The 13,657-nt window shown below is 38.2% G+C and overlaps 1 protein-coding gene across 2 annotated transcripts in view; it reads right to left on the reverse strand.

Moving 5' to 3' along the window:
* The window catches only part of FGD6 (FYVE, RhoGEF and PH domain containing 6), a 72,109-nt gene that overhangs the window by 32,760 nt on the left and 25,692 nt on the right, over nucleotides 1-13,657 (reverse strand). For both annotated transcript variants that reach the window (XM_041409805.1, XM_041409804.1), the window contains exons 3-5: nucleotides 10,379-10,526; nucleotides 7,610-7,677; nucleotides 7,487-7,517 (exon numbers count right to left, since the gene is read on the reverse strand). In XM_041409805.1, the coding sequence (XP_041265739.1) occupies nucleotides 7,487-7,517; nucleotides 7,610-7,677; nucleotides 10,379-10,526 (247 nt within the window). The remainder of the gene's footprint in view (nucleotides 1-7,486; nucleotides 7,518-7,609; nucleotides 7,678-10,378; nucleotides 10,527-13,657) is intronic.

Consider the following 13,657-nt stretch of genomic DNA (forward strand, 5'->3'; position numbering starts at 1 on the left):
TTGTATTACTCACTTAAATTTGGGCAAAAAGAGAATTAAACAGCTCTTTTGGAGTTTGTGGTTAATGAAACCTAATATCACATGCATGATCTGCAGGTATCTTGAAAAAAAGTAACCAAGAAAATGATCTAATCTTCTAAGCACAGTAATAAGTTATATTTTAAATGTGCATGGAGTCCATGCCTGTCTTTGGAAACCTGTACGGTCCTCAGGTTGAGGAAAAAAAAATTATCCCCTTTTCCCCCTCCATAAGTCTACTACTACAGCTCTTATTAGCTATCCCATCAGTCCAGCATCTGGCACTATTTAGGGTCTCTCAATATGAAGCCTCAACTTTCCCCTGCTCTCCCTCTTCATTACGTCAGCTCTGGCAACGTGAGCTCCAGACACGCTTTCTTGCTTTTTGACCTTATGGGTCACAAAGGCTGTGACTGGGCAGTTCTGACAAGAAACTGAAACGAGATACAGGGCACTGGCTGTAACTGGGGAAGGCTGAGAACTAAATGCAAGGGAGTTAAAAAACAGATGGCGTTATTCATATGGAAATGTTCTGGTCTACATCCTCTGTGCAGACTAGTGACACATAGGTTAACTACCAGCTGCATCTTATAGGTTTTTCTGACCCTGGGGCATTGCTTAACACTGAAATGATACATGGAATTACAATGGCAAAAGCTCAAATGAGGCATTCTGGAGAGCTTCATGCAAAATGCACCATCATATTATGATAATATTCTTCCCCCGCCCCCAACTGTATGCACACACAATGTACTGTATGTATTTTGCCATAGCATGAGACAAAAATTTTGTTTCAATGTCATAAGGGGACTTGATGAAAAAGCAAAGCAGCTTTGTCTGTACCGTAATCAACAACCCAGGCTTTCCCCTGACCAAACAACAAAAGGAGAGCAGGGAGCCAGGTTTAGGCACCACTAGATAACACAGGAACGTCAGCTGTAGTTAAGAGCATTTATTTAACTTCCAGATACAGCATTCAAAGAGTCTGCAGGGCGTTTTCCAAACAGAGATTTGGTTTTTCAGCTAGCTTGACCCAAAGTCCATCAGCTTCATTATGGTTTATAGATTATGCCATGAAAGGCTCTATCACTGAAACAGCCAGCCAAAACTTTATTTCATCACCCCCTATATCCCCTTCCACAACTGAATAAACTGAGGAAGTGCTGCAGAGAGGAAATACAGGGAAAAAAGATAATGTGAACCTTTCAAATTTCGAAAGCTTGTGAAACAACAAGAGATAAATCTCAATGCTCTTTCTTTTATATTTTTAAAATTATCTTCATTACTGACTATGCATTTGTCACTGTAATCATATTAAGATTTATTTTTAACCCAGCAGTGGGTGTGAAGTAACTGTCATGCCAAGTTCATCTTGAGATAAACTCAAGAGTTGAATGCAGAGAGCACATGCCGGGGGATCGGGGGTGGGAAAAGAAAAACAAATGTAACAAGGCTGGAATTACCAGTGTTTACACTTGAAGGTGCTGGCCTTCTGAGAAAGTGATTTCATATCCAAAAGGACAAAATATAGATCAGGTTTGTTTTAATTACCAGATATAAAATAGCTAATTTACAAACTAAACCCTGAAATTCACCTCAAGGGGTGGAAAGTATTCAGATGACAACTTTTAATGCAAGTAGGTGAATGACTTAGAAACTGCAGTAAAAGTAATTTAAAGTACCAGCACCTAGCTCCCTCTAAATCTAAATCAGTTAACTGCTAAATAAAAGCAGAATTGCTCTTGCAAATAATATATACATTGCTCTGATATCTGCACATGCCTGCATGATGTGATTTATATTACAAACATATAGCACATTGTCCTATATAAAACTGCTGAAGAGCACTGCTTTCATCAGCCTGTTCAAAGGCAATCACCTAGGTTGTCCTAGAAATTATTCTGTTTGAAGCAATGAAGCAATCCATTACAAGTGAATGTTAAAGACAGATTTTCTAATTAAAAAAGTATCTTTCAAATACTGAAATCTTACTCATCAAAAAAATCCCTAAAAAAGAAAAAAACAAATCCAAAAACCAACTTGTCACACTTTGAAATTAATGTGCTTATTTCACTGAAAAACATTTGGAACTCTAGATGTGGTTCATATGCTGCATGACAAAACCCTAAATATTATGCTAGTTATAATCAATCACCCCAGCTTCTTACCAGGATTTTTTTTTTCCTTTCAGAAATGGGGAGGTTATTGTACATTTTTTGAAATGCTTGTTTACAGTTTCCAGTTTTACATTATATTCTGGTCCAATAATAATCTTCTGATATCACTTTTTACTAATTAGGTAAAGGTAATTGTTTTCACACAGCTCCTTCAAGAGGACAGCACACCTTGCCATCCTTGGAAAGAACTTTCCAAAATAGAAACAGTTTTAGTCTATGCTAGGCTAAGACAGCCTCCCACTGGGTACTTATCCACAGGAAAATCTAGTCTAGGCATATTAAAGGCTTCTGAGCACATACTGTTGCTGAATTGTTGTCTGAGCAAACACTTCCAACTTGAAAATGTGTAGGAAATTCTATTTATCCTGTTGGTATACACCCCCCTTATAGCTGTGGAGTTTTTAAACAATATTTGAGGAGGCTACCATCATCACTGCTTTTGTTTCCTCACACCACTCCTTCAATCCAGCTTCCTTAAACAAGCAAAGAGGCTGTGATGTCTGATAATTCTGACCCTGTTCTGAATCATCTGCAATCAGCCCAGACACTTCCCCTCTGCAAAGGCCCTGACTCACAATCCCTCAGTTCTTCCCATCAGAGGATTCCCAGCCTGCAGTGATCTGCCTGTGTGAGCCTAAGGAGCAAAGGACAATTTTAGCTGTAAAGCCAAAGAGGTACTCAGCAGACTAAAACCTTGCTCAGCTGCTGACTGGGTCAAGTACACCTTCAGGTACCTAAGAGTTGAATGAAGGTAATTTCAGATGGGGGAAATTAAAATTTCTTGCCAATTTAACAGGAAGAGAAAGTATTACATAATCTAAACATAGTCACGTATTCTATTCCTCACGCTTCAACCAATATTCATCTTAGATCTGTTCTCCCAGAACATACCATCAGCAAAAAAAACCCCCAAAAAACACTGAAGAACAACTCCCCCAGCTAAATACACCTGCAGATAGCTCAAATATCAGTTTAATTTAAGGAAAAAAGCATGTTTGCACTTGAGTGCTTTTCAAGGAATACACACACATACAGACATCCTATAGCGAAGGAGGAGGGAAGAGGAGGAAGTTTCACAACAGCCAGGCTGCTAGATGTGACAAACTGTAAACATGACTGCTTAGCAATACAGCTACAGAAGATTTCACAAATAGATCATTTAAAATATAAATAGGCACTCCTAGCTAGAGTCAGACTATTTGCCATAAACTGCTAAGTTAAACTACAGCAACTATAGTTCATCAAGACTATGAGTCAGTGTGGATATTTTTCAAACACATGCCATTACTTTTGTAAAGCTGCCACACAATTCCACACCTTTTGTTTCAGGTAATAAAATAATTTATAAGCCTTTAACGAAATAATGTATTTGATTTTTTTACAATAATCAGTGATTTGACTGTGGCATATTCCCAGAATACTATTTCAGGCAATAGGCTGGGTAGTAGAACAATATTTCCTTCTAAACTAAAACTATTTTATTAGTCTTCTTAGTAAGAGGACTACAGTTCCAACTCATTGTCAAGTGTCTTAGCAGTTCTAAAGTACTTCAGAGATCAAACATTTGTCAACATATTCACCTCAGACTGGTCAAATATTGAAATTTTGCAGATGGAGGAAAAGGAGTGGGATGTTGAGAGAATTTTTCATGGTCTAACAGTACGTCAGTTGTAAGCCAGGACCCGAGGTCAGAACTTTGCTCCAAAGGCCATAGCTATTTTATTTTCCATTACATTCTTCTTCCAAATCTACCATGAATTATTTTTCATAATGCTGGACTACAATAGACATCAGTTTTTATATATATATCTATATATATATATATATATAGATATATATATATAAAACTACATGTCATTTTTGTATACAGAATTTTGCCATTTTCTTCTGAAAAATGGTAACATGAAACCAGAATTTTTCACGCTTGTGTCTCTGGAAGGACACACAATAGAAAACTATGCTTCACCTCTTATCTGCCTTCTGCAATAAGAGGTTGATCTTGTGGCTGCAGAAATGCTAAGAGGTGCCTGCTGACAGGCTCCTACTTACTAGGGCTCAGAGTCCAAATATGGAGAGAACAGGGGTCTAAGTCAGAAGCACAGATTTAAAGGCTCAGGCAAAAGCCCACAGGCCTAAGCTTTTCTTTTCACACAGCAGGAAGTTAAACACTAAGCCTTGCACTGGAAGAAGTAAGCTCACAAAACCAAGTTCCTCTGCTGGACCAGAAGCCTTGCTGCATATACAACAGCAGCAGGGAGGAAGCAGAATCAAAAAGAGTGGAAAAACAAAAAGAGCGGAGAGTTTTGGCAAAAGAACAAAATTCAGAACAAAAATGTACCAAAAAAAATTACAACAAATAAGCCAGACAGCTTACCCTCACAGTGCCAGGACGTTGCTGAGGAGGTTCCCTCACTCATGCAAAGGAAACCATCTCCAAAGAATCCCACAACAAAGAAGTACAAAGGGCACCAATCCTGCCTTACTCCTTTTTTCCAGGAACACTGGGTGTTTCTTAGGCACAGGGCAACTCAGAAAGAAGTGATAAGCTTGTTTCTCTTATGTCACTTGTGTTTTACACCCAGTTCACTGTTTCTTTTTTCTGCAAGTGTCCTTAGGAAAAAATAGTACTTCTCCCACATTCTCAACCCTGGTTCACTCTCAGGAGGCAATGCATGAACCATCTCATAAACATGCATACAGAAGAGCTAGTTTGATTTAAGCTCCTCTGTTTCCAGGAGTTTCTAAAAGAATTTTACTGGAATCTCACCCTAAAAGAGCACTAACACAGTAACAGAAATACAGAGAATTCATCTAATGTTTGATTACATCCTCAAGCAATCCCATTTGCTGGGTCTGTTTGAGACTGTGTGCAAAGCCAGGTGAGTCCCTTATCTCTGTTATGACCAGCTTGTTTAGTATTTACAGAAGTATCACCAAGTGTTTATACAATTTTGCAGTGTGTCTTCAACAGAAGCAGTCAGATGTACTTGTAGTGTGCCACAGGGTCCACATAGGTTGGCACTCTGGTATCTTGGAAGAGTTGCTCCACCTAACTTGACTTTGTCAACATAACAGAAAAAAAAGCTAAAAAATTTCAGTGGTACTTGTAACTAGTTTGCAGTTACATTCCTACCTCCTCAACTGCTTTAGATTCCACTTCAAAGGCTCTAAGATGAAGCAAATTAAAAGCTTTTTCTTACATCAACACTCCTCTTCCTTGGCGCCATGTGATGCATTTAGCTGACATTGGTAAAATATACTGAAGAGAGTATTACTCATTTTAGATCATTGCTAATGGAATTGGTCACTAAATTTCAAGTGGAAAACCACTAATAGATGGCTCAGAAGGTATGGAGCATCCCTCCATAAGCCATATCTTTACTCTGGGTAAAAGAGCCCAGTCTAGGAAGAATCCAAGTTCTAATTAAGAAATTTGTCAGAGGTTGCTTGACTGGCAGTTAGTAAACCAAAGTGGTTAGTGCACATGAAATCAAAAGGATCATTTTATCAACATTAAAATATTATCCATGTATTATTAAATCAACTGATTTAATACTGTGTGCGAAAAACAAACAAATCCTCAGGCATACCACTCTGTGGAAACAAAAATCTGGGTGTCTGCAACCTTTCTCAGCTATGGCAGTTTTTATTTAATGAAGAATGCACACACACAGAGCCTCAAAACCAGTGCCCTCTCTGACAAGGACACTCACCAAGGTTCCTGCTGCAGGCCAACTGACAAGTTAAGGACAAAGTATTTCCTAAACTCCCAACCTGGCAGGGGAGGACCCTGTTAGGCCAGGCTGAATACATGTTGATTGTCAATGCTAGCCAACAAAAACATTTCCAATAGTTTTTATTTGGCAGCTAGAAACCAATAGACTGTCATGAATACAGCTGAAAATTATCCTCTAAAGGAAAAGCAAAACACATCCTACACCATTGCACATCTACACTGTGGGGACAGCTTTAAGTTTATCCCCAGAAACTTCCTAAGCCTTCTACTCTTCCCTTTTTCACATTGTTCTTCTGCTTGCCTGCATCCTCCTTACCAATAGCTTTCTTCCAGTACTGCACATATTACCTAAAAATGTGGTACACTGAAAAGCAAAGATACCTTTAACAAATAACTGTTTGAAAAATATGATAATTTAAAATTACATAGCTTAAAACTTGCCTAGGACAACTCTCCTTCTTTTACCAGTATTTAAGATTGAGTTCTGTATTAGAAACCATGTTGAATATAAATTATATATTGGCAGCAACTGACTGAGCCAGCTCATAAAAGCCAAGCTTGAACAGAATCAGAAAAACAGTTACTAGGAGGAAAGCAGAAGAGGAATCAGCAAAAGATGTAGCAAGCTTTTTGTTCCCTGAAAAAAAATCCCTGTATTACAGGACTGTATACAACCATCTATAAGAGTCTTTGTTCCCAGTTTCATAGAACACACTTCTCAAGGGACTGAGGCAGACCAATGCATCTGTTTGCAATATAACCACTTCTATTGCCCAAGGAAAAAACCACTATGTTTGCACTTAATAGAGTGACAAAATGCTACAAACACATATAATTTCAAACTTGACAGAAAACACACAAAATAGAGATAGAGAAAAAAAATTTCTTCATTAATTTCCTATTATCACTTTCAACACAGCATGTTTTACAGATGACTGATCTGCACAAACACAGATTAAATACTTAATCCTGGCTGTGTACAGCACATTGCAGGTACTACAATCACAGGTGTTATCAGAAAGCAAATGTCTGTCAAGGAGCTGCAACCTCACTAAAACACACTGCCATGGTGATAGATGCACCATTAGAGCTATTAGCTATTAACTGGATTACTTCAAGAATGTACCATTTTAATGTACCATTTCTAAAATAAATTGTTCCTGCCCCCCTCCACCATTTAAGGAGTTCTTCTTACCAAAAGAAGAACTTATCTTTATTTTTGGTGCTATGTGCATGTTTATAAGCCAGTACAAGCTGGCTTATAAATATGATTCTGATTAACATAAATTGATAGATATTAAATTTTCAGTATTCAATACCCACATGCAGCTGAAAACTCCATAAATTATTAAGGAGATCCAGAAGGAACCACCAAAATATTCATCCATTATGTAAAATATGCAACATTAAAGTACAGCTTAATTAGATTAATTTTTATATTTTGAATATGTAGATGAAGCAGAAAAAAGGCACAGTCACTACAATAAGCCTAAACATAAAACTTTAATAGATTAAACAAATAGAAGAGGAAACTGCTTTTTTTTTAAGTACTTACAATGTGTAAGAGCTTTAGCACATCCACAAACCTATCAGAAAAGCAAGAAAAAGCAAACAGTTACATTTTAATTGCCCAATTAAAATAAATTGAGTAGTTATTAAGTATAGCATTGACACTTACACCTTCTCCGAGCTCATGATCTCCTTGGCAATGTGGTAAACCTTTGTTTTCTTTCCAGCTGCCTTACCCTGCAAATAAAATCACATGTTACACTAAGCACCTACTAAAACTGTCATAAAGATCATTTCCAGCTATTAGTTCTTTAAATTCAATGTAATTATTTGATAGTTACTTCTAAGAAAAACACTTCATAGTGCTTTGAAATCTCTTGGCTTTGACACCTTCTGGTTTTTCAGGATCTGTGAGAAAATCAATTTAGCTTGTATCTGGAAACAACAATATTAGCTAGGAGCAGCCTTTCAACCTGTCAGCCTTTTCTTTTAATTATCACAGGAAGCACTGAAGCCCATAATGAATGAAGTTCTAGCAAACAACAATTACTGGTTTAGCAAAAGTACTAAAGTACACGTAGTATTTCTATCTTACTTGAGTCTTTTTTTCTGATTAATACAGCAACAGTAATATTTGCAGTGACCTCAAATGTGTTTCAGAAGCATCTTAAAAGACATGTACACTTTCTTTAGTGAAAAACAAGACGACAGGAGGGAAAAAAAAAAAGGTGAAAAATTCACATTGAAGAGAATAGCCAGTTTCTGACAATCAACTAATGTACTCCAAAGATGCAGATACGTGAGCCTTGTCATCTGCCTGAAACACTGTGGAGATGATTTTGGGTCTCACATGCACATTTGGCTTCCAAAAAACCAGTGGCACTGTCCAACCTCAGATAGAGATAATAGGTATAACAAAGCAAACAGGGCAGGCACTAGGATGCAAATGTGTTTGCTACACAGTGTAACTTCCATGTATGATTTCCCTCAGATGGAACACCTTTCTCCAAAACAGCTCTCACGGTTTGCCATATGCTTCTCTGCTGCCAGCTGTCACCACATCTATTGCACAGTCAGGCTTTCATTTTAATGGGCTGCAAAGAAAGAGAGGATGAGGAGCCCTAAAACATCACAGGATATACAACTCAAGTGAGATATAAGTCCTGGCAAGGCTGTATTGAGTGTGGTAGTACAATATGGGCACTGAACAGTTTATCTAGAAAATCAGGCATCAGTGGCATTTTATCCACAAAACTTTGGTTCATAACCACTAATATTACAAGATTTCTCTGAAGATTTAGTTCTTCTTGAAACATATAAATTAGTCTCAAGTGCTGGAAAATAAACCATGGAACAGACAGTACTCATAAATTGGTTTTAATTATATTGTTGTATTCAAAATAAAAAATAAATCTAAATTTAATTTTTTCATTGGAATTTAAATGACACTATACTTAATTATCGAAATAAAATTAATTTCTAAACTAAATAATTTTGTATAACACCAGATATGTGTAAAAGACATTATTTATTTTATATACTACATAGATAGACATCTGCACACAGATCTGGAATTTTACGTATGAAATTAAACTTATTTCCAAAGAACACTGAGACCTATCCAGTGTGGGTCAATCACATTCAGGAGAGATTGTAACACCTCTTCTCAGGCCCCTGTGCCTATTTGGAAAGCACGGCTGACACACTCCCTGCAAGACTGAATTCACAAGTAAGTCAATTATGCAGAGCAAGGTATCTGCCATCACTGTAGATGTGTCAGTTGCAAATGAGATGAAAATTAGTATTTTGAGGACAAGATGCTACCGCTAAACAATTACAAAACGAAATATCACGGTCTGTTTTCAACCCCATTTCAAAGACTTTTCACATACCAGCTGGTGCTGAAAGAGCCACTTTGCATTTGCTCAGACAAAGATACTCTGGCTCTGAGAGTCTCTAATGGGGGAACCAAAGGGATACAAATAAGGCTCTCCGGCACAACACTGGAAAGAAGCCCTGTAAGTCCCCTAACAGATATAAAGCATCAAAACAGCCAGATGCTTGCAGTAAGGAAAAATAAAACAAGCCCAGCTGCTGACCGATGCAGAGACTGCTTCATTCTCCCCTGCAGCTGCTCTGCTGTGAGGAAGTTGGTTGTTAATTCCCAGCTGCCGGCCGCACGTGCTGCAGGCGGCTGAAGCAAGCGGCAGCAGATGCCTCACAGCAAGCGCTGAATTACTCCGTAAAACCTGCCTGAGAACCCTCCTAATGGGGACACTTTCCCGTAAAACTCCCTTGTGAAAGGCTGAGGGCATTTCTAGAGGCACGCAAGGTACGTTGGCTTCTATACAGGTAAAGTCTTGTTTAGTTTCACAGGAACAGGCTTTTCCCTTGACTATTTCCCTTTCCCAATTTAGTCCTCTCATTTGGTTTAACAACATTCAGGCCCAGCATGCCAAGTCTTCTCTTCCAGCATTTAAACGTTTCATTGGGTTTTTCTGTTTGTCTTGTTGGGGCTTTGTTTTTGTTTTGTTTTGGTTTTTAATTATTTTTAAAGAAAGGAAGCAGATATAACTACTATCAAAGGAAACAGCTGCCGGGACTGGTGCTGAGGAGAGGCACTGGTCTGCAGGCAGGCTGGTTCCAGGGCATCCAAGGCTGAGAAGCAAGAACATGGGTATCCCCCAAAGGGAGGGACAGGATCCTCATAACTTCATTTCATTCAGAGTAGTTAACACTGTCTTCCTGCTCCTCATTTGAAGAAGAAATAAAATTAAAATAAGGAAAATCCCTCCAAGCTAGCACTCACAGAAGGTAACAAAAGGTCAGACATCAACCTCAACAGGTGGTTTACATTTGAAAATATCCCAACACTTTACAACTAATGAAATACTGCAAGAGTGAGAAATAGCTTCAGAAGATAAAGATAAAAAGATACCTGTTTATCTTCTTGAGCATCAGTCTCCCCTTTACTGGAATCAGAATTTGTGTCATCATCTTCATCAGAACTGTTCATGATATCTTCTTCATCTGACTGAAGATCTCCCATTACCACATTGGGATGATCATGGTGTTCTCCTAAGGACCTAATATTAAAATATATACATCATACTTCATTTATGTAAAGAGCTTTCTATTTCACCCCACAATAAATTATCTACTTGGTATCAGACACCCTGAAAACAGTAGTGGGTATTCTGAAGATTGTAACAGTTGGAAGCTTTTCCACAGTGGACTCATAACTCTGCAACATTTTATATATGCTAGTATTGATACAATGCTCATTGACAGCAAGCAAAAGCCACAGTACCTTTGAAGTATTTATATTATTCATGTCCATCAGTCTGCCTAACAACCAAGTCTGATAAATCTATTCCCTTATTGCTATGTCCATGTAAAGAGCAACATTTGTACTGTGTGCAGGATAAAGAAAGATCATAGCCATTTTGCTATCCTCTATCCCCCAGCAGCAGGTCTTGTTCCAGATATGGTACTCGCACTGGAGCTTTCTTTGTGAAATTCTAGATGCATGTATACATACAGGCCTGTTTCCCAATGCATATGCTAAACAACTGCATCAGTGACAGCAATATCATAACCATTCTCTCCATCAATTCTTCATAAAAGCAGGAAAGCAGAATCTTTTGCGATTAAGAACACTGACCCCCAGAAACAGCCAACTTTTGGAGAGCTGTCAAAGCTATAAAACAACCTTGTTCTGCTGCTGTACAATCACTGTAGAGGTCTCTTTTTATTAGCTTCAGCCATGTTTGCAATACAGGAATTGCATGAGACAGGCACAAAATCTCCTTCCTCTAACTAGCCCTGACAACTTCAGTAGAGATTTAAGAAATGCAGTTCTAGAAGAAAATAAAATAGGGGGTAGGGAAAGATAGATAGGAAAACAGACTAGAGGAAACAGCCTTAAGATTTTGGAAGGTTACATGGAAACACACCGAATCTCTGGGTTCCTACTTTTAATCCTAAAAAATATCTAATAATTTTCCATTACATTAAAGCTATCTAAAAATCACATAATCTGTGTTCAAGGTCTGCAAAAACATGCTGGGATGCCACAGATTTATTTTGACATGAACCAAAACTGATTAGCTATCGTGAAAAACAAAAGCAGAGATCTCACTGGGTTGACCAACACCTAATTTTATACAGCAACCAACTGCCAGGGCTACACACTTCTCCATATACCTGGCCCTCTGCCTCCTGAGGCAAGGTATAGTTATGACTGTTCTTCTCCTTGCTTTGAATCAGAGGAAAGCAGGGATGGAGGGTAACTAGTCAGACTTGCCAGCTCTATCTGTGATAGCTACCAGAAAGAAAACCTGTCGCCATGGATCCCACAGAAGGTGTCTGCTAGCAACCTGAAAAGCAGAAGTATTCCTCAGGGCTTGGGTTCAGTATTGGGATTGGCACTGTTAAACAGGTTTGTCAGCAACGTGGACAGAGGGACTGGGGACACCCTGAGCAAGAGAGCTCAGCAGGTCAAGGAAGGGGATTCTGCTAAAGCAAAGTGTTTGTTACACAACGCTCAAGCTAGAGTTAAAAACAAACAAACCAACACAAAAATGTTGATCACAAATAGAAATATATTTGGAGATAAAGATTAGCTGGCCTGTGGACAGACCTTGGTCAGCCACGAAGACACAGAGAAGATTAAAATAACTTGGTTCTATTATGACAACACAGGAAGGACTTGGGAAACTCCCAAGCAGTTACTGCCTCCCAGAACGAAACGGGGCAGGGGAAGGAAAGCGACTGTAAGGTCATCACTAAGTTCAACAAGGTCCTGAGCCAAGACTGCAGCACCCTGGGTGCAGAGAGACACCCCTTTATCTGGGTTTGGAAATTATCAGCTTCATGCAGGGAGACAGCAGCCACCAGAGAGATGAGTGCTGATGACAACAGCATATGGTGTATGCCAAGGACAGCTCACATAGCATCTCCAGAAGTTTCAGGAAGGCCAAAAAGCAGCTTTTTACTGTAGCTTTCCCTGGAATCATGCTAGCAGGAAACTAAGACTTCTGCAGTTATTCATTAACTTCTGAATTTAGAAAACTCCTTGTCTAGTTTATATAAATCACAGTCAGCTGAGAATTTTATTTTAGCAGATGCCATCTCATATTCTTTTATTATGACAAACACAAACATCTTTATTACATCAGTAGCATGACATGAGGTAATTATACACCCCAGCTTTAGTCAAAACCTGGAACAGAAATCACTGCTGTTCCTTCCTTTACTAAATTACTCAGCTTTACTATCCACATCTGTCACTGAATCTATCTCTGACCAAGGGTATTTCTTCCCCTACTGCAAAATATATTAAGTGCTTTATCTCTGACCACACCGGAATACACTTTTTAGTCCATAATTCATTAATGTCTATTTTTGTTAATAGACATTTTATTGCCCTTTTTCCTACCCTTAATATTTATTTTAATTGCCATTTTAATTTCCTTTAACTGAGATTCCTTCTCATCGAGAAAACATTGTTTTCACACCTGTGACATCACCATTCTTTTGGCTGAGCATATTCTACTGGCTTCCCACTCCCGGACTTTGTTGTCATTTTTAATTTAAACTTTTCAGAGCAGCTATGCCAAAACTTAGAAGTTTTAGAAAATCTACCCTTTTGGGAGTCAGAAATAAGAAAACTTCCAGGTGAAGCTGTGTTTTACTCGCACAAACACAATCTCCTCACCACTGAAGGATGAAGAACAAACTAGCTGGCTTGAGTTGTGTGAAGCATTTTCTAAACATAAGATTAATCAGCTTATTTAATAGAAAGTTTCAGTAGAAAAATACTTTAAAATTTTAATAATTAACTAGTGATAATTTAGGATGTGTAGTAAGTGTCCACAAATGACAGCCACTCACTGTATATACTTTTTTTTTCTTCCTATCAATCACAATGTTTATGCAGTAAGCTCCTTTTCTGGCCTTTGTGGTGCTTATGCCCAAACTACTCATGTAAAGGAATCCAAGACAGCTGAGAGAACCATGTATAAAATCTTACATACAGTATCTACTCCAATTTTATCCTGTATTTGCTCAGTTCACAGCACTCCGGTTCTTCCACATGATACATCTTGTTGAGGGTTTTTTTAGTGGTATTTTTAATACTTTTTCCCTTCTTCGCTTTTTAAAGAAAGAACACATTGGATGATTAGATGATTAATGATCAAGAGTCAGTTCACAC

The sequence above is a fragment of the Onychostruthus taczanowskii genome, unplaced genomic scaffold, assembly GCF_017590055.1.
Source record: "Onychostruthus taczanowskii isolate IOZ18803 unplaced genomic scaffold, ASM1759005v1 scaffold31, whole genome shotgun sequence".
Lineage (NCBI taxonomy): Eukaryota > Metazoa > Chordata > Aves > Passeriformes > Passeridae > Onychostruthus > Onychostruthus taczanowskii.